Raw genomic sequence first — 21,379 nt, 5'->3', positions numbered from 1 at the left:
TAACAACACCCCAGTTGCAACAAGCACATCTTGAACTCAGATTTTGGTTTCTATATACTACTCTTCTTGAAAAAATAGTTGATTCCAGGCTGGGACAGAGGAAATACAAGTTGAATCCAAAACATTTTGTTGTGCCAGAAAGTAAGGAAATGCTCAAAGACTGATACAGATATGTCAGAAAGCAAGGTTAATTGCTCAAAGAGGTTCTATGGCCAAAATTAGGTCAATCTGATCATCAAAATAAATAATGACAGTAAAAAATTGAATAAAATAGAAATCTAGGAGTAAATAAATAAAGGAAAACTTCTCTTTAAAGCAGAATGCCAACTAATAAATGTAGAAGGAATGATAGAGTTAGAAAAATAACCACTTGGAAATCATAATAATAATTAGGGCAAGAATAATCTATAGATGCTAAAGCTAGAAGGTGAAAGCAGCATAATAACTGGGTCATGGCCAGGCCTCCACATCCACAGGTTCCATATTTGTGGATTTAACCAACCTCAAATTGAAAATGTAGTTAGGCTTACTATGCTTGCACCTGTACTGAACAGGTACAGACATTTTTTTCGTCATTATTTCCTAAGCAATACAGTATAATAATGATTTACATAACATTTATACTGTTACTAGGTATTAAAAGAGGATTTAAAGTAAATGAGAGGATATGCATGGGCTATATGCAAATATTATACCATTCATACACAAGACTTGAGCATCCTCAGAGGCTGGTATCTTGTGGGGGTGTGGGGGTGGTGGTGGGTGGGGGTATCCCAGAACTAATCTCCCATGGATACCAAGAAACAACTGTGATTTTGTCTGTTTTGTTTTGTTTTTAAGAGAGACAGGGTCTCACTCTGTCTCCTAGGCTGGAGTATAATTGGCAAGAGAGCTAAATTCCAATTACTGCAGGCAAAGAGGGTCAAAAACTGTGGCTGCTCCAGGCAGGTTTAGTTTTACCACTGATTGCTATATGACTCATGTTGGCATTAATAAACAAAAGTAACTACCTCAAAGGACAGTATTGATAAAATTTATCAAAAGGAACACAGGTTACTGAGACTCAGATGTTTAAGTAATTCCTCCTGTTGCCTTGTTTTAGGGAATAAAAATACAGTAAAGGCAGTGGGGATGAGAGATTTATTTAAAAAACAAATATTGTAAAATTCTACTTACATTTTTAAAAGGGAAATTAATTCTATTTAACTTTAAAACATGCACAAAAATAAACAGGATGCAAGAAAAATTGCATTTTGATTTTAAAATAAACATATATACTAAAATCACCATCCCTCATCAAAAATGGAAAGCAGAAAGTAGCGAGTATTACGAATTAAAGTATTACTGTACAGGAAGAAATATTTTTTAGTATTACACACACACACACACACACACAAATCTACCTTCTGACATTTACAATTCATGCATATAATACTCATTTCATAAAACTAGAGTTAACGCTATTTTCTTAGATCAACCCAAATACCACAAATCAAAGGCACCTGGAAGCAAGGTTAGTAGTATCTTGAAAACAGGAGACATACATCTCTATACTGCTTTTATTTCTTCCATGATAGAAGCAGTATTTCCTAGACATGCACAGTGCACCCTTGGCAACACCCTCAGCAAGGAAAAAGCCCTAGAAGCTTGGAACCGTTGAAAAGAACCCTGGCCTGAGAGTGGTGGCCTCCTGGCTCTGCTGTTATTAGTGATTACAGTGTTATGAAGAATAAATTAAGATGAAATCAGTGAAAATGTTTATTTGTAAATTGCAAATATTGTAGTAATGTATTAGCTTACTCCTAGATTTTGAAAAACTGTCTACCAAATTGAGCATAAAAATAATGAGAAAACAAGCCGGGCCTGGTGGCTCATGCCTGTAATCCCAGCACTTTGGGAGGATGAGGCGGGCGGATCATGAGGTCAAGAGATCAAGACCATCCTGGCCAACATGGTGAAACCCCTTCTCTTTTAAAAAATATAAAAATTAGCTGAGCATGGTGGTACGTGCCTGTAGTCCCAGCTACTTGGGAGGCTGAGGCAGGAGAATTGCTTGAACCCGGGAGGTGGAGGTTGCAGTGAGCTGAGATCACACCACTGCATTCTAGCCTGGCGACAGAGCGAGACTCCATCTCAAAAAAAATAAAAAATAAAAAATAATAATGGCCAGGCACGGTGGCTCACGCCTGTAATCCCAGCATTTTGGGAGGCCAAGGCAGGAGGATCACAAAGTCAAGAGATCAAGACCATCCTGGCCAATATGGTGAAACCCTATCTCTACTAAAAATACAAAAATGAGCTGGGCGTGGTGGAGTGCACCTGTAGTCCCAGCTACTCGGGAGGCTGAGGCAGGAGAATTGCTTGAACCCGGGAGGCAGAGGTTGCAGTGAGCCGAGATTGTGCCACTGCACTCCAGCCTGGCGACAGAGCGAGACTCCATCAACCCCTCTCCAACAACAAAAAAAATACTACTACTACTACTACTAATAATAATAATAATAATAATGAGAAAACAGCTTATATTTAGAAGACAGCTCAGTCAGAATCTCAGTTTAATGTGGATCCGATATAACTCTAGCCCAAACCAAAGAAAGCTGTGATTTAATACTACCAGAAAATGTCAAATTTCTGGTAGGTTTTTCAGAATGTTGAAAATTGATTACAGACTTTCATTTGCCATTTTGAGAATCCCTAAGAGTCTGAGGGATGTTAGAAACAACAAGACTGATTTTCTGTATCTTTTCTGACTCTATCATTCCATGATTCTCTGAGAAAAAAAATCACAAATTTAATTCTGTTCTGGGTGTTAAAGAAGCTTGCAGGGGTAACTTAAGGGCTTTTCCTAGGAATATCTTTCTATGCTGAGGGGGAAGGACCTCCAAGAAGGCCCAGCAATCCAGACTTAGTCATTCAGCCAGTCAGTGAACCATCATAAAGTTGCCGCTCTCCTCCATCACTGTGCCTTAGCTGCTCACTCTCCTATTCTTAGCTTCTTGAGTTTAGCTTAGTTTCTATGACCTTATCAGATTTCTGAGAACTACTCTTCTTGTAAAAACATTGCATATCCAACTCCCTGTCTAAATTCACTTCAAGACCCAACTGAAATGTGAAGCCTTCCTGACTCTACTTGGCAGAGATCATTGTACCCTCCTTTGTTCTCCTAGGATATTCTGTTTGCATTTGTAACACTGTATTTCAGTGGTTTATATGTGATTTTCCTCTACCAGCTTATGAGCTTCAGCATTGTCCTCCCAGCATGTGACTCAATGCAGGGCTTAGGATGGTACTTCTCAGATATTTCTTTTTTTTTTCTTTTTTTGAGACAGAGTCTAGCTCTGTGGCCCAGGCTGGAGTGCAGTGGTGCCATCTTGACTCACTGCAACCTCCGCCTCCCGGGTTCAAGTGATTCTCCTGCCTCAGCCTCCCAAGTAGCTGGGATTATAGGCACATGCCACTATGCCCTGCTAATTTTTTGTATTTTAATTTGATCTGGTGATTTAGAGACAGATAATCAGAATAAAACTAGATCACATGTTAACTAATATGCCTGACTGACCTACCTTTAAGATTCCTGTCACATTTAGCCTTAGTATTTACTGTTTTTAACACTAAAGTGAAAATTAAAGATTTAATGAAGCTGGGTGTGGTGGCTCACACCTGAAATCTCAACACTTTGGGAGGTTAAGGTGGGAGAATTGCTTGAGCCCATGAGTTTCAGACCAGCCTAGGCAACATAGTGAGAGGTGTAATTCCTGTTTGCTGTTTTTCAGCGATATTGTCACAGTGAAATGAATCTTAGAGGACATGAAAGGAAAGAAAGAAAACTTAGGATTCATGTGACTTCTGAAGTAAGTACTATGCTGAACGACACACAATCAAGATGTAATTCATCCTATTCAATCTCTTTAGTAGAAAATATAATTTAATATATTAAACTACATTAAATTATAGTAATAAATTATAATATCAAATATATATTTAATATTAATATAATTAAATTATTAATATGATTAAATTAAATATAAATATTAATATAATAATTAAATTACATTAATTAAGATAACAATTCATTGAAATTAAAGTACTAAATCCTTAGGAAATACAATTGATTTGTATCTTTTTTTTTTTTTTTGAGACAGAGTCTTGCTCTGTTACCCAGGTTGGAATGCAGTGGCACGATCTCACTACAACCTCCATCACCTGGGTTCAAGCAATTCTCCTGCCTTGGCCTCTCAAATAGCTGCAATTATAGGCACCCACTAGCACACCTGGCTAATTTTTGTATTTTTAGCAGAGATGGGGTTTCACCATGTTGGCCAGATTGGTCTTGAACTCCTGACCTCAGGTGATACACCCGCCTCGGCCTCACAGAGTGCTGGGATTACAAGCGTAAGCCACCGTGGTCAGCCTCTATATCTTTTTAAATTGATACTTTCTTAGACTTTGTCAGGTTCATAAAGGTTTATTAAACTAATTGCCAATTTTTCAAATGAGAAATACTATGTCATTTCAAAAATAATAGTTTTATCTTCAGAATAAAATGTACTTTGAGATGACAAATAGTACCTTTCCAACTTATAAATACAGGGTTTTAAAATAGTGGTTCTCTTAGTTGGGCATGGTGGCGAATGCCTAGAGTCCCAGCTACTTGAGAGTCTTAAGTGGGAGAATCACCTGAGCCTGGGAGGTTGAGGCTTCAGTGAGCCATGATCATGCCACTGCACTCCACCCAGGACTACAGGAGTGAGACCCTGTCTCAAAAAAAAAAAAAAAAAAAAAAAAAAAGGGGTGGTTCTCTCAGTGTGCGCAGTGAGATAGGTTAAAAAAATATATATATACAAAAATAGAATAGTGGTCCTCATCCTAACATCTAGAAAACCATCAAGATACCATACACAAAGCTTAGATATCTATGTTGTTATTAATTTATTTTCCTATCAGTTATGTTAATAGAGATAACGGAAGTATCCAGCTTTTCAATTTATCATCAGAAACAATTGCGTTAAGTCTTAGTTGATAAGTTGGTAAGTGTTTAGTTGATAAGTGCTTAGTTTAACCACTTCCTGTCTTAACAAAGTCTGAAAGAAGAAAATATCATCAAGATCTCTGAACTCAGCTTAGGACTTCTAAAATTAACATTTCTCTTAAGATCTTCTTGTACCTAATATTTTTAAAAGTCTCATTCATATGCTGGCAAACCAGCCCCCAAATCAGATAAACACAGTACATCTTTAAAAATATTTAGACGTACAGCTGTCATGATTAAAGAGAATAAATCCAGAGTGAGTTAGCCACGACAATGGACAGCCACTGAAATGGCAGTCAAGATCATGGTCATGCTGCTGCCCAACAGGAGGAATATTTAAGTCTCTATTTCATTTGATAAGAGAAATATAGTAAACTTCCAAAGGTATCAACCTACCAGTTTTAGGGAGACTGAATACTACACATAATATCAGTTGTAGACAACCAAAACAAATGAATGATTCCCAAAAAGTGAAATATATCCACTATGCTATTTATAACTGCTTATCTGGAAATGCTCAAGAAACTGACTTTGCAGTGACTAAATTGTTGCATGCCAATGTTAAAAAAGGGAGCTATATTACATCCAAGTTAGTTATGTGTAAAACATTTTTTTAAAAAAAGACTAAAGAAGAGAGAGATATAGACAGAATTCAACCCGTTAAAAAACGAAAACAAAACATACTGTCTCTGGAAGAAGAATAGGTGATTGGAATAGAAAGAGTTATCACTCAATGCCATGTTACTGTAAACTATTAAAATATGGAAAACTTTCCCAAAAATTACAATCAACGAAAATATGCCCAGGATATAACTGCTTAGTTCTACAATGCATGATAAACTTTATCCTAAGAGCACAATCACAAATTGATGAAATATGGTATTAGTGAAAGAGTTAACAAAGTGACAGAAGAGTTATTTGCAGTATCCCTTTTCTTGATTAATTTAGTACCTTTCATCAGTTACACTCAATATTTTGATTACAGCTTTTTAACTTTTTCACATTTATTATAGGTATATATAAACTAGTAATATAACCCTTAAATGTTTTGAATATTCAAAATAATAATAATACAGGCTTGAGTTAGGTTTAATTTTTTTTAATGTTTGCTATAATTATATTTTCCTATTTGTTAGGTCTTCATTGATGGTACGACTATACAAACTATACAAAAAGCTATTTTTGTATAGTTGTATACAAAAAGTCATTTTTATATAGTAAAAAAATGCACATGGTACACTGTACAAAAGTAGAATTACATACTATAATATACATTTTATTAACTTAAATAACAATGCCTATATGTTTTATTTCAGATAATTGTGGATAATTGAGGCAAGAACTTAGAAAAAAAATTATACAATTCACATGACATTTTAATACAGCCAATTCTGACCTAAAACGGTGATAAAAATAAATTAACCAATTAATACAAGTAAAATAGAACTTGAAATATATAAAAGAAACCAAAATCAAGAAATCCTGGCCGGGTTCCGTGGCTCACACCTGTAATCCCAGCACTTTGGGAGGCCAAGGTCTGGTCAACATGGTGAAACCCCATCTCTACTAAAAATACAAAACATTAGCCAGGCATGGTGGCGCATGCCTGTAATCCCAACTACTCGGGTGGCTGGGGCAGGAGAATCACCTGAACCCGGAAGGTAGGGGTTGCAGTGAGCTGAGATCATGCCACTGCACTCCAGCCTGGGCAACAGTGCCAGACTCCATCCCCCCCCCACCAAAAAAAAAAAAAAAAAAAAGAGAAATCCTAGCTAAATATGCTTTGGTATATTCATTCTCATATAGATGTATTTATACATGACCCAAATAAACTTTATGGTGTCTATTTTTCCATTATCTATACTATTATAATTTATCAAAATTCATAATGAGGCTGTCACATTTAAAGTAATTAATACTCATTACCTGAGATTGAAGTGCCAGAAAAGGGATAGTGCTATCTCTACACCATATAAAGCCTTAAATAAATACAAACCCTGATAAAAAGAAAGCAGCATGCCAGAGATCTCTGAAGACAGCGCCAACGCTGTGAGAGGTGCTTGTACCGTGGCTCTGAACTGCTCCCTCTTGTGTGTTATCTGTGGTACTAGAACCATCTCCTTCCCTATGTACTTCCAAATGGGCTGCTTTTCTTAATTTCCTTCGTCAGAAGAGATTAAGAATGGAAGGCAGCTTTAATATTTTAATAACCACTTTCTCAGTAGTACAATCAAAAATTTGGAAACCATAAACACAGGAACTTTACTTAATACATAATAAAATTTAGATTTACTAGATAAAATTTAATCCAAATATCATGATGCATAGTCAAGACCAATTTCTAGAAATGTTAAGGTATTGGTCCTTGCTTATATTGGCAGGTCAGTGGACAGAAGGTTGTAAGGATTGCATTGGACGAATATTTACAAAAGCATTTCTTCCCTATTTGAATGCCACTTATCTGCAGGTGAAGAAAGAAGAAAATTTAGATCGGAGAGAATTATAATCTAATTTATCAACATTGCTATTTATCTAATGTAGGTATTATCTTTTAACAATGAGATGGGCTTAAATCTCAGCACCCAAAAACTACAAATTTCACAATCTCTTAGCAATGATATTCAAAAGAGGACCTGCTCCAAAAGAGCCTTAAAACAAACTCCAGTGTGCTGAGTGGCCAGTGAGACACGCTATGTTTACTGAATCAAGGGTAATATTAAACGGATTCAAACAGAATTTAGTGGCGGGGTATGGTGGCTCATGCCTGTAATCCCAGCACCTTGGGAGGCCGAGGTGGGAGGATGGCTTGAGCCCAAGAGTTCAGACTAGCCTGGACAATAAGGTGAGACCCTGTCTCTACAAAAAATAGGCCAGGCACGGTGGCTCACGCCTGTAATTCCAGCACTTTGGGAGGCCAAGGCGGGTGGATCACAGGTCAGGAGACCAAGACCATCCTGGCTAACACAGTGAAACCCCATCTCTACTAAAAAAATACAAAAAATTAGCCGGGCGTGGTGGCAGGTGCCTGTAGTCCCAGCTACTCGGGAGGCTGAGGCAGGAGAATGGCGTGAACCTGGAAGGCAGTGCTTACAGTGAGCAGAGATCGCACCACTGTACTCCAGCCTGGTGATAGAGCGAGACTCTGTCTCAAAAAAATAAATAAATAAAATAAATAAATAAATAAATAAACAAAATAAAAAATAAAATAACTAGTCAGGTGGGGTGGCATACACCTGTAGTCCCAGCTACTCAGGAGGATGGGGTGAGAGGATCACTTGAGCCCAGGAGGTCCAAGCTGCAGTGAGCTGGACTCCAGCCTAGGTGATGGAGATAGTGAGACCCTGCCTCAAAAAAAAAAAAAAAAAAAAAACAGAAAAAAACAAAACAAAACAAAACAAAACAGCATTTAGTAAATACAATTTAGCTGAAATTTTTTCTAGGTTTTTGTTTTTGCCAAAGCATCTTAGAAATACAAGATTTTATAAGTAGTAGGAATTATTAACAATCTAGCTAACATATATTGTCTACATAGATATTAAGTGACTAGAAATGAGCTTCAAGAAAAAAAGAAACAAACAAACAAAAACACAGGCATATGGTCTTAAAATGGCCTTGAAGCAAACATAGAAACTAAATCATTTGGTAATTGATTCTGAAGCTCAGTGGTTTTTTTGAAAGAGCAACCTTACAAGATAAGATTTTAGTCTATGAAGATAAGAGGAGTCAAGAACAATTGTGGATTCAAATTACATCAATGTACAAAAAGATTACTTTTTAAAAACAGTACCTTCTTCTTTTACCCCCTGTACTTAGAGGAGGTTTGGGCGTCCTTGTGGAAACAATCTGGCAGTGCACAGTTCCCAGGAGCAGCATCAGCCATATCGGCCCAATCACCTCTGTGAGAGGTATGCTGTGTGGGCTAGAAGTGGAGCAGAATAATACTATTGCGGCAACTACAAAAAGGGAAAGAAAATACGCTTAATTATAGATCTGACAGTCACCTCTTCAAAACTCTTAAAATTGTTTTTACATTATTTTTTGCCAAAATATTTTTCTAAATTTAAATGAGTTTAAAGTATTACTACAGACAAGCTCTTTCAGACTGTTTTATTGTCTGCCACAGCCTAACCATGGTATTTAGTAATAAACTCTTGGAACAAGACAACACCCAACATAGTCTCTAAAGTACACCTCAACGCTGCAATGTAAATCAGATGCATATGAATCTAAGGACATTTCTAAGTAACATCACAATCAGAGAACCACCCTAACCTCAAGTACATTATTTGTTTTACAAATAAGGAAATCTTATGATAAGTGTATATAATACAGCTATAAAGAGCTTCTTATTAATAGAGGTCTATCTCCTTAGAATTAATAACACATTTACTTAGGCATAGTTTCCAGAGAAACCACTAAACACCCATCAATGCTAACCATTACTACATGAAGGGAAATCTTGTTTTTGCCTATACAGCATCCCTTAGACTTTCTGGATATAAACTGTCTTTACCTTTGTCTCCCTCCTTTATCCATCATCACATATTCTTATTTCTCCCACCACAGGGATAGACATGTAATCTAGGCTTGTCACAGTCTTAGTAAGTCTGAATACAAAAGTTCATAAAAAGATGGGCAAGTGACCTAAGCAGGGCCAATCAGTCTTTTTCAGGGACTAATATAGGTGCTTCAAGACCTTTCTCCTAGATCACAAACACTAAAGACTATGAAAAAATGAAATTGCTAGGGGCCACCTTAACCACCACCTAGAAAGAGCCAACCTAAGAATGTGACCAGCAAGACCAGAGTCAACAGCAAAAAGAAGATATTATCTGAGCCTCTCAATCCAGCCATGCCTGAATCCACGGCCAGGGAGTACCTAAAATAAAATGTAAATATTAGAAGATTTTTGGTTATTTTCTTAAGTGTGATCACTGTAATGTGGTTATATGTGCTTACTTTGAAGAGATGCATATTGATGTATTCAGGGGTAAAATGTCTCAATGTATATAATTTACTTAACAAAATAAGTAAACATCCCAAAATGTTAATCATTGGTAAATTAAAGAGATGGGTATTTGGGTGTTTAGGGTGACCATATAATTTACCATCTAAACCAAGACACTTTTGAGAGTGAAAGGCACCAGGACAACATGAGTAAACTTGGGGTTGGACAATCCCAGCCAAACTGGGACAAATGGCCACCCCAGCTGTTGTACTATTCTATCTAGTTTCCTGGGGTTTTTTTTAGTTTTTATGATAAACAGTAAAAATAACGACCAAAAAAACCAACTTCTTGCAAAAGCTAGTTTGCATTTAGTTTCTGCCACCTGCAATTCAAAGAATCCTGGTCTAACATACCAAAAGCTTAAAACATCACTTAATCTGCTAATATACTTAAAGAGTATCATGAAAACAAATTTCAGCTGTATATAACTGTAAGTAATAAGGTTCCTTAAAAAGAAAAAAACAAAAAATTTAAAATGTCAATCATCTTTATGAATTACCCTGGAATTTAACCCAAATTCTCTAGTTCTTCCATAACAGTCTAGAATTTTGAAAAGCAGAGTCTTTTTTGTTTTTAGTATGAATTCTAATGTGACTTTTATCAAGTCTTTAATATTTTTGAGCCTTGGTTTAATCTTCTGTATATCTACATAGTACACAGCATACATATACATATAGTAGTACACAGGCACTATAATAGGTTTTAGGTGAGGTAATGCATGCAAAACATTTTGAAAAGTTGCTTATACACAGTAAATGTATACTGAACATTGGGAATAACAGCTTTTTTTTTTTTTTTTTAGCCACCATTAACTCTAATTTTTTTTTGGAGATGAAGTCTCGCTCTGTCGCCCAGGCTGGCGTGCAGTGGCGTGATCTCGGCACATTGCAGGCTCCGCCTCCCAGGTTCACGCCATTCTCCTGCCTCAGCCTCCCGAGTAGCTGGCACTACAGGCGTCTGCCACCATGCCCAGCTAATTTTTTGTATTTTTAGTAGAGACAGGGTTTCACCATGCCATTAACTCTAATTTTAAAAGGGGCAAATACAAATGCTTACTTAAGAAGTTCAGAGTTTCAGACACAAAGGAGAATATCTTTTAAAACTTTAGGTTTTATATAGTTATTTATCTGAACTCTTTCAGCTCTGTGATCATTATTCTCTGTAATCCTAGGTCTGGGAGCATACAAATTATATTTTCTGTATATCTTAACAGGAAGTTATTACATATTGTGAAATTCTGATGACAAGCCTTTAGAAAAAGAGGGAGGAGCTACTTTCTTCCTCTCTTTTTCCTTTTTTCTTCTGGCTGTATCTCTCCTAAAAGTGATTATGTCCCTCCCATGGTGTCAGTTCCTGAGACAGTGGCTTTTCCTCCATGACTCTGGTATCACTTCTCCTTTTTGTTTTCCTCTCAAGTGAAGGTTTAGAAGATACATGGAGAGCCGGGTGTGGTTGCTCCTGCCTGTAAACCCAGCACTTTGGAAGGCTGAGGTGGGCAGAACACGAGGTCAGGAGTTTGAGGCCTGGTCAATACGGAGAAACTCCATCTCTACTAAAAACACAAAAATTAGTTGGGCGTGGTGGCACACGCCTGTAGTCCCAGCTACTCGGGAGGCTGAGGCATAAGAATCGCTTGAACCTGGGAGGTGGAGGTTGCAGTGAACCAAGATCATGCCACTGCACTCAGCCTGGACGACAGAGCGAGACTCTGTCTCAAAAAAAAAAAAAAAAAAAGAAGAAGAAGAAGATATACGGAGAAAACATTCACTTATTTTTTATAATGCTGAATTATACTTTTTGAGCATTTAATGAAGTCCTACAAACTAGACAGTGCTGCTAGAGATTTCTGCTGGGGATCAACTAAGACAGAATGTTGCTGGGCACAAACATTTCCACGGCAGGACTTCACGTACTGGGCAAGTGGAACTCTAGGAGCAGGCTGGATGCAATGGCTCAACATCTGTAACCCCAGTACTTTGACAGGCTGAGGCAGGCGGACTGCTTTAGCCCAGGAGTTTGAGACCAGCCTGGGCAACAATGTGAAACCCTGTCTCTACAAAAAAAATTCAAAAATTAGCTGGGAATGGCGGGGGAACCTGTAGTTCCAGCTATGGAGGTGGAGGTAGGAGGAATTATCAAGCCTTGGAGGTCGAGGCTGCAATGAGCCATGACTGTGCCGCCGCACTCCAGCCTGAGCAACAGAGAGAAACCATGGTGGCTGATACCTGTAATCCCAGCACTTTAAGAGGGTGAGGTGGGAGGATTACTTGAGGTCAGGAGTTCAAGACCAACCTGGGCAACATATTAAGACCCCATCTCTACAAAAATAAAAATAAAAAGAATTAGCTGGGCATGGTGGCGTGCTCCTATAGTCCTAGCTAGTTGGGAGGCTGAGGTTGGAGGATAGCTTGTGCCTGGGAGTTCAAGGCTGCAGTGAACTATGATCACATCATTGCACTCCAGCCTGAGCAACAGAGCAAGAAGACCCTGTGTCTAAAAAATAGAATGGAATAGAATATTATCTTCCATTTTTAGGACTGTTAATCTTTAAGATTCAGTGGCAGTTAGGCAATGGAGAAAAAAAGACAAGACACAGTCTCTGCTCCCTCTCCCTTGGTTTAGACGAGGGGTACCCAATCTTCTGGCTTCCCTGGGCCTCACCGCAAGAAGAATTGTCTGGGGCTAACATTAATGATAGCTAACATAAAATACACTAACACTAATGATAGCTGATAAGCTTTAACAAAATAAATTTTAAAAATTCTCATAAGGTTTTAAGAAAGTTTATGAACCTAGGTTGGGCCACATTCAAAGCCATCCTGGGCTGCATGTGGCCTATGGGCCATTGGTTGGACAGGTTTGGTTTAGAGGAAAAAAGAGACATATAAAGAAACAATGAAAATACCTGTTATGAACCAAACTGTGCTCCTTTCATCCTCCCCACACAAATGCACATGCTGAATGAAGCCCTAACCCACAATGTGACTACATTTGGCGACAGGGCCTATAAGGAGGTAGTAAACGTTAAAGAAATTCGTAAGAGTAAGGCCTTAAACTGATATGACTCTTGTCCTTATATGAAGAGGCAGAGATACCAGAGTATTCTCTCTCTCCACTCACACACACAAGAAAGGCCCTGTGAAGACACAGCAAGAAGGTGGACATCTACGAGTCAGAGGCTTCATCAGACACCAACTCTGATATTGCCTCACTCTTGCACTTCCATCCCTCAGAATGGTGAGAAAATAAATTTCTGTTGTATAAGCCACCCAATCTGTGGTATTTTGTGATGGTAGCCCAAGGTGACTAATATAATACTTCTGATTAACTGCTATAATACACATAAAAAAGATACATAACTACATTGGGGAGTGACGAAAGGGTTCTCAAAGAAAGTGCTGTCTGATGTCTAATCTAAGTTTGAGAGAACACAGAGGATTGACTAAACAAAAGGGAAAAGGGCTACCCCACGCAAAGGGAGTGGCATGTCTGAAGACACATAGGCAAAAAAGCATGGAATGTTTAAGAAACAGCAAAGAGCTAGTTTAGCCTGGTTAGGGTGGGATAGAAATTCAAGGAGGGATTTGAAACCTCAGATTGCATCTTGAAAGCAGTAACTAGTGAAGTAATTTAGACCTTAAGCAGCTGGTTTGAATTAGTCATTTAATAGGTAAATGGACAGAAAGTAGATGATATAAGGTTTCCTGGCAGTAATCTTGGCAAGAAACTAGGCAACCAAGACATGGAGAAGTGGGGATAGAGCTGAGAATAAATAGTTGAGATACTTAAAAAGCAAGTAATTGAAGTAAAAAACTATACATCATTATATAAAACCAAATCTGACTGCATTTGATTCTTTCTGCCTTTCTTTTTCTTTGAGACAGAGTCTCGCTGTGTGGCCCAGGCTGGAGTGCAGTGGCGCGATCTTGGCTCACTGCAAGCTCCGCCTCCCGGGCTCACGCCATTCTCCTGCCTCAGCCTCCCCAGAAGCTGGGACTACAGGTGCCCGCCACCACGCCCGGCTAATTTTTTTGTATTTTTAGTAGAGATGGGGTTTCACCGTGTTCGCCAAGATGGTCTTGATCTCCTGACCTCGTGATCCGCCCACCTCGGCCTCCCAAAGTGCTGGGATTACAGGCATGAGCCACTGTGCCCGGCTCTTTCTGCCTTTCAAGAAGTGGGAACAAGAATGACGACATAACTCAGAGCACTGTAGCACCCTGCTTTTACACAGGTTGCTGCAATGAAGATAGACATACAGTGGTTTTCAAAGCTAATGGCAGCCTGTCGAGGGTCCTTAGAGTCACATCATGACTTTGGTACTGGCTGTGTGACTTTAAGAAAGTTAAGTCATTTCTCTAAGCTTTACTAGGAGAATGTTTAGTAGTGTTCATCAAAAGGGCCTTATAATTAAACTTGGGTTCTGAACTTAAAAATATCTAATTTAATGCCCAATCTAACCTGTGTTCCCTATTTAACTTAGAGGAACCAGTAGTAAATTTCAGACACAATATAATTATACAATGTCAGTGAACTTTTAGTTACATTGGAAACTTGTTTGTCGTGGAATACTAGAAAGTAGCAATATTTTGAAAAGCACAATGCACTGTGATGTACAATCAATGGTACTGAATTACTCTAATAAGCTATCGCAGTTTCTGACCACATTCAAATAAAGTTTTCTCCTCTAGGTAAGCCAGAAAACCTTGAAGATAACTACACTTAAATTAAGTTCTCTTAAGTCCTTTTGAGAAGCAAACAAGAAAATGATAAAAATTATGATCACTGTAACTAGAGAATATTGATAAGCAAATATGTTCACTTCAGCAGTAATTATAATAGCAAAAAATAGCAATCAGCTTAACTGCCCAATACTGATGTAGGACAAGATACTTTCTAGTAACTAAGAAGTTATATTTACAAAGACTCTGATACTTATTATGACATTAGGTAAAAAAAATATGTAGATGTTCACAAAAATAATCTCAACTATTAAAAAGTATTATAAACTTAAAGGCAAGATGATGGGTAGTTTTTTTTTTCTTTAGCTTTTTCTACATTTTCCAAATGTTCTGCCATGAAAATATTATTATATCTTTAATCAGAAAACACACACATTCTAATAACAACCACAAAATCATCACAGTCCACACCCTTTTATGTATATAAGATGTAACTTGGCTTAGAAGAAACAACTTTATCTAAATAAAAGTCTGCAGTTTTTATTATATTTTTATTTATTTAAAATTATCTCTTAGAATCTGTCGATAAAACAAATTTAAATAATCATTCAGGACTGTAATCATGGGGTTTTTTTTCTAATAACATTAAAAAGACTGAAAGGACATCAACCAAATGAAAATAACTGCTTTGTTCACGTGATGGAATATGAATAGTTTCTTCATTAGTTTCTAAATGCTCTACAGTGTTACACATGTTGTGTTATATACTGCTGCTAAGACTATGCAGTAGAATGTTGTGTTAGGAGGCACCATAAGAGCTGTTAAGTGTGTGGTTCTGGGATCAGAATGCTTAGACTTGAACCTGGACTCTACCATACTTGATGACTGCGTGGCTTTGGGCCCTTAAGTCGTTCAGGTCCCACGACTATAAGTGAAGCGTAATAACAGTCCCTATACTTCACTGAGTTGATGGGAGAATTAAATGAGAATCTAGAAAGCACCTAGCAGAGTGCATGATATACAGAATTTTGATAAAGTACAAGGACAGCTCAGATCACAGTGGTAAAAGGCACAGAAAAAAGAAACTATACTTAAGGCAGGAATAATAAACTTGTATAGGTTGTATTTTTAAAAGACTGGTATGTATGTATGTGTGGAAGAAGCATTTTGATGAGGTTTTTTTTTTCTAATTTTAAAAAATCTTCTCAATTTCTATTTTTCTTTAACCATCTACAGATTCAAATATTCATAAAATTATATTGGAAAATAACTTTGTTTTCTCAAATATTTTTAATGCCAAATCAATTATGTGCCTTTATTAACATACTTATACATCATACTCAGTAGTAGTTAGCATATGTTTAAAACAAAGCCTTATTAAACCTGACAATATAACATTCTGAAAGGTGAAAGCAAAAATCACTTAATTATACCTTGAAGAAGATAAAGGACAAGAAGCCAGAAAAAGATGACCTTTGATGTTACTTGTAACCACCACCGGAAGAAAAAGGGGAAAAATACAACTCGAACGATTCCCTTTCTGGTCAGGGAAGTCCAAGGACTTTCAGGCTTTGCCTTTGCAAATGCAGACCCTGAAAAAAGTAAAATAGGACAACAGAGTATATTTACATATTATTCTTTAATTTCTTTAAAGAAAAAAATTTCAATGTTTGAAAAACATGACCACATAATTTTATTCTGTATTATACTATGAGTGAGAAATGTCCAATTTATAGATACTTTAAATATTTTGAAAAAAACATTTTTTGAAATAACGGAATTTATCCCACATATTTTATAAATACAGAACGATATTCAAATGTCAGTTCTAGTTAGCAATTACAAATTACCACTTTAATTGTCTTTTTGTTTTTGAGACAGGATCTCACTCTGCTGCCCAGGGTGGTATCAAACTCCTGGGTTCAAGAGATCCTTCTGCCTCAGCTTCCCAAGGTGCTGGGATTATAGGTGTGAGCCATTGTACCTGGTCCCATTCTCTCTTTTTAATACTATTCTTGTCTTCATCAAGGTTCACAATGTTTTTATTTCTAAAAAGATAGACAGACAGATACATATCTGACATAGTTTGGAATATTTGTCCCTGTCCAAATCTGACGTTGAATTGTAATCTCCAATGCTGGAGGCAGGGCCTAGTGGGAGGTGTATGGGTGATAAGGGTGAATCCCTCATGGCTTGAGGCTGTCCTCGAGATAGTGAGTGAGTTCTCAGGAGATCTGGTGATTTAAAAGTATATGGCACCTCCCCGCTACCACTGTCTGGCTCCTGCTCTGGCCATGTGATGTGCCTGGTCCTGCTTGCCTTCTGCCATGGGTAAAGCTTCCCGCACCAGAAGCAGGTGCTGGTGCTGTGCTTTCCGTACAGCCTGCAGAACCATGAGCCAATTAAGCCTCTTTTCTTATAAATTACCCAATCTCAAGTATTTCTTTATAGCAATGCAAAACAGCCTAATACAATATTTAAACCAATTTTGAATTCTGTTTCTTCCAGAACAATGTCTACTTGTAGTAAGCATTTATTTATCCAAGACTCACCTCTTACAAGATCAACATCTATGAGGTCTGGTTTCACATGTGCTGTTTTCTTTGGTTTATTCCTTAGCCCCTATAATATATCAAAAAAGTATTGGAATTGTGTATATACTTAAATCTAGAACAGGAGAAAATCAATTTCTGAAAATTTCAATTTAAAATAAAATTGTTAATAGTACTGACAAAATGTAACACATTATGCATTTGTTACAAATGGAACACAATTACAGTATTGTAATAAATTTTATTATTGTTCAAAAAGATATATTTAGAGATGTGTATAACATGCCAGGCCGGTTTATTAACAGTAAAATTCTAATACAAATACTATTACTACCAAGCAAATTTAGGTGTACAGCTTTAGGTATAGAGGGAACTGCATTGGCCCCATATTGGCATTTGGAGAGTGTTGAGGCTAGCTAGGGGAGCAGCAACCCTGAAGGAACCTCAAGGTGTGGTGCTGTAGGCATTATTTCAGAAAGCAGTAAATCACACAGCTGAGGACCAGAAAGGATGCAGACTTCTCAGCAGACGCCAATCAGCTGAGAGCCAGGCAGGACGATGCACTACTCAAGGATGATGGTTGCCATTATGTTCACATGTCAACCCCTCATCAGACCATAAATGCCACCTCATCACCTCAGAATGTAGACACCACAACCAGGAAGGGGGGAGGGAGAGGCAGTTGTCATAAACTGAATTCATTTAAACATGAAATTATTGAACACTGAGTAAAATTAAGTTTCTGCTATCAGTATATAGAGTGGAGTGGGGGAAGTAGATCAAAACTATTGGGAAAAAAAAAACCTATAACAAAATTAATTACTTTATTACTTAAGACTAGAATGTTAAGAATTGGAAGAGCTAACAAAAATAAAAACAAAAAAGAGAAAACAAACAAAAAACAAAAAGAATTGCAAGAGCTTAAGCTAAACTCTTCAGGAGCCAAGTACTGCAAGATGACACATATGTTTAGATGATTTGTTTTTTATTCATTCAATTAAGCAAGTAACTGTGCAGTAAATCCTGTCTCTGGTCCTAATCCAAGTAACAATGACACCCCCCAACAAAGTAAAAATCTGATTAAGTATTCTGTTTGCATCTAAAACAAAGAAGAGAACCATATTTGAGGTCAGAATTAACTGAGGTGTCTAAACCAAAAATGTGACCTGAAACCAAGACGTAATTAATCTTTGAATCCCTTCAAATAGTTCTGTCTGAAGTTGCAAACCACCCAGAGATACAAAAAACAAAAATGAAGGAGAAAGGGTAAAAGTTAAAGAAATAGCAATGACAATTTTATATATAGTTGACCCTCATATTCTCAGATTCCACAATTGCAAACACACCTACTTGGTAAAATTTCTTTGTACCCCCAAATCAATGTTCACGGTGCTTTTGCCCTAATTTGCAGGCATGCATGGAGTAGAAAAAAAAAAAATTGAGTCACCCAACGTGCATGTTCCCAGCTGAGGTCAAACAAGGTGATGCTTTAACCTTCCTGTTTCAGCTCTGATTACTGTAAACAGTGTCCTTTGTTGTGTTTTTCACATTTTTGTGCTTTTTGTTGGCAATCCTGTTGTTCAAGATGGCCCTCAAGTATAAGTATAGTGCTTAAAACACTGCCTCGTGTTCCTAAGTGCAAGAAGGCTGTGATGTGCCTTATAGAGAAAATGTGTTAGATAACCTCTGTTCACCCAGGCACAGTGGCTCACACCTTTAATCCCAGCACTTTGCGGGGGCCAAGGTGGGCGGATCACTTGAGGCCAGGAGTTTGAGACCAGCCTGGCCAGCATGGTGAAACTCCATCTCTACTAAAAATGCAAAAAATTAGCTGGCCATGGTGACACTTGCCTGTAATCCCAGCAACTTGAGGAGGCTGAAGCACAGAGAACTGTTTGAACGCAGGGGTTGGAGGTTGCCATAAACCAAGGTCATGCCATTGCACTCCAGCCTGGCGACAAAGCAAGACTCTGTCCCAAAAAATATAAAGTAAAAACTAAAAACTAAAAAAATAAATATAACCTCTGTTAAGGTATGATTTACAGTGCTGTTAGCCATGAACTGTTAATGAATCAAAAATATATATTAAATAAGGTGTCTTTAAACAGAAATACACATAAAACAAGGTACTTCCCCAGGCAGCAATGGTTCAGTATTCACTCATTCAGTGTTCATGGGTGACTTCATTGAATATAGCTACCCCAAATAATGAGTATGGGCTGTATCTGTACATTATTTCTGATTTTACTGTCACTATAGAGTGGCTGACGGATTAGAAATCATTCCTAAGATTTTGCCTACTGGAGAGGCAACAGTAATAATACATATTTAAACAAAAATTCATTAATAAAGCACTATTTGGATTTGGTATTAAGTTTATTACAGTAAGATTTTACCTTTATTACTGTAAAAATATTTGAAAATAGTAACACATTTTAATTTACTTGTTTTTTATAAATTGCATCCCTAACAACTTGAAAGTAACCTTATTGCCAATGTCTTCCAACTAATCTGAATCTTTATTGCTGTATACCTAAAATTTTTATCAAGAGTGTTTTAAGAACTAAGAGTCCCTATAGGAGAAACAGTAAGTTTTCTTGATTTGTGCAAATATTGTTTTTCAACATGCTTCTTCTAATCAACCTTGTTCATATGGGGTTCATTTCCAATTTTGTATTCTATTAAAATATATTTATTTTGAGCTATATTGTAGAGCTATACCCTAATAGCCAGTTTCAATAAAATTTTCCCCCTAAGGTAGCTTATCAAGATAATTTAAAGGTTTAAAAAAAAAAAACAAAAAAAAACAGAAGGCCAGGTAAGGTGGTTCACACCTGTAATCCCAGCACTTTGAGAAGCTGAGGTGGGCAGGATCACCTGAGGTCAGGAGTTCAAGACCAGCCTAGCCAACATGGTGAAACCCCATCTCCACTAAAAATACAAAACTTAGTCGGGTGTGGTAGCGGGCACCTGTAATACCAGCTACTTGGGAGGCTGAGGCAGAAGAATCGCTTGAACCCGGAAGGCAGAGGATGCAGTGAGCTGAGATCAAATCTACAATTATTCTATTCACAAAAATAAAAGAAAGCATCAAGATACAAACATTCATTAAGTCTGATTTTAATTAAGTAGATATTTTACACTGGAAAATTTTCAACTGGCTTTGGATAAACCACATTCACACAAAGTAGCATAGCTTTCAGTACTGTTTGAACTGTTAAACAGTTTAAATGAACAAATAAAAAATGAAAAGTTTTTTTTAAAAAAAGAATGAGATTTTTAAAACTACTAATTTATGTACAAACTAGAAAGTAGAAACAAGCAGCACAAATGCAATTAATACCAATAACAAAAAAATTTTATTAAATATAATTTAAACTCTTATAATATATTCCTATAGTGAAATGACTCAAACACAGTAGTATAAAGTTTTTTATTAAAAAAAAAAAATTATCTAAGTACACAGATAATGTTGGGCCAAAAAAAAAGAAAGAAAGAAATGGGCTGTTTAAGTTTAGAAAGTGCTTCTGTTATCTAGACGTCTGTGTATTATTAATATTTAGACTCCATCAAAGTACATAAACAGTTTCATTTTCTAGAAATCTTGTTTAGTTCCCCCATCCCCCTTTTTCTCTGTAATGACTTTATAAGCTTTTTGGTGAAGCTTTAAAAGTCTAGTAGATAGTAAAACAGGAAAAACTTCCAAATTTACTTTTAAATTTTGGTCAAGGTAATCAGAAAAAACAAAGTTTTTAGTTATAATTTCTAAAATAGTTATGAAAAAATAATTTGCAATTTACAAAAGATTTTACGCTTTAGCAATATCAACTCTGGGTCTTTAATTGAAAAATAAACATTTCAAAAAAAATATATTTTCATGTCTTTGATTTCTCTAGTAGCTGCTCACTGCTTTGACAACTAATGAAAGAATCAATTACATGGGACAAACTCAATACATTTGGTACACTGTTCTCTAAACAACAGGTAGAGTGTTTTTTTTTTTAATCGAATATTAACATTAATACACCACCGTTATGTACCTCTCTAACTTCCTTAGAATAAATACAAAATTATTTTACACTATAATTTACCTTCATTAGAACGCTTAGTA

General features: G+C 36.8%; 1 protein-coding gene across 8 annotated transcripts in view; it reads right to left on the bottom strand.

The window, feature by feature from the left end:
• The window catches only part of PHTF2 (putative homeodomain transcription factor 2), a 160,002-nt gene that overhangs the window by 38,852 nt on the left and 99,771 nt on the right, over nt 1–21,379 (bottom strand). For 7 of the 8 annotated variants that reach the window (XR_007723983.1, XM_050782751.1, XM_050782755.1 and 4 more), the window contains exons 4-7: nt 17,269–17,338; nt 16,150–16,308; nt 8,814–8,979; nt 7,023–7,187 (exon numbers count right to left, since the gene is read on the bottom strand). Coding sequence is in view for 7 of the 8 variants with exons in the window: in XM_050782751.1 (XP_050638708.1) it covers nt 7,023–7,187; nt 8,814–8,979; nt 16,150–16,308; nt 17,269–17,338 (560 nt within the window). In the remaining variant the exon portion in view is untranslated. The remainder of the gene's footprint in view (nt 1–7,022; nt 7,188–8,813; nt 8,980–16,149; nt 16,309–17,268; nt 17,339–21,379) is intronic. The other variant, XM_050782754.1, reaches the window with a different exon arrangement.

The sequence above is a fragment of the Macaca thibetana genome, chromosome 3 (assembly GCF_024542745.1).
Source record: "Macaca thibetana thibetana isolate TM-01 chromosome 3, ASM2454274v1, whole genome shotgun sequence".
Lineage (NCBI taxonomy): Eukaryota > Metazoa > Chordata > Mammalia > Primates > Cercopithecidae > Macaca > Macaca thibetana.
This window is presented reverse-complemented; position numbering and strand designations above follow the sequence as displayed.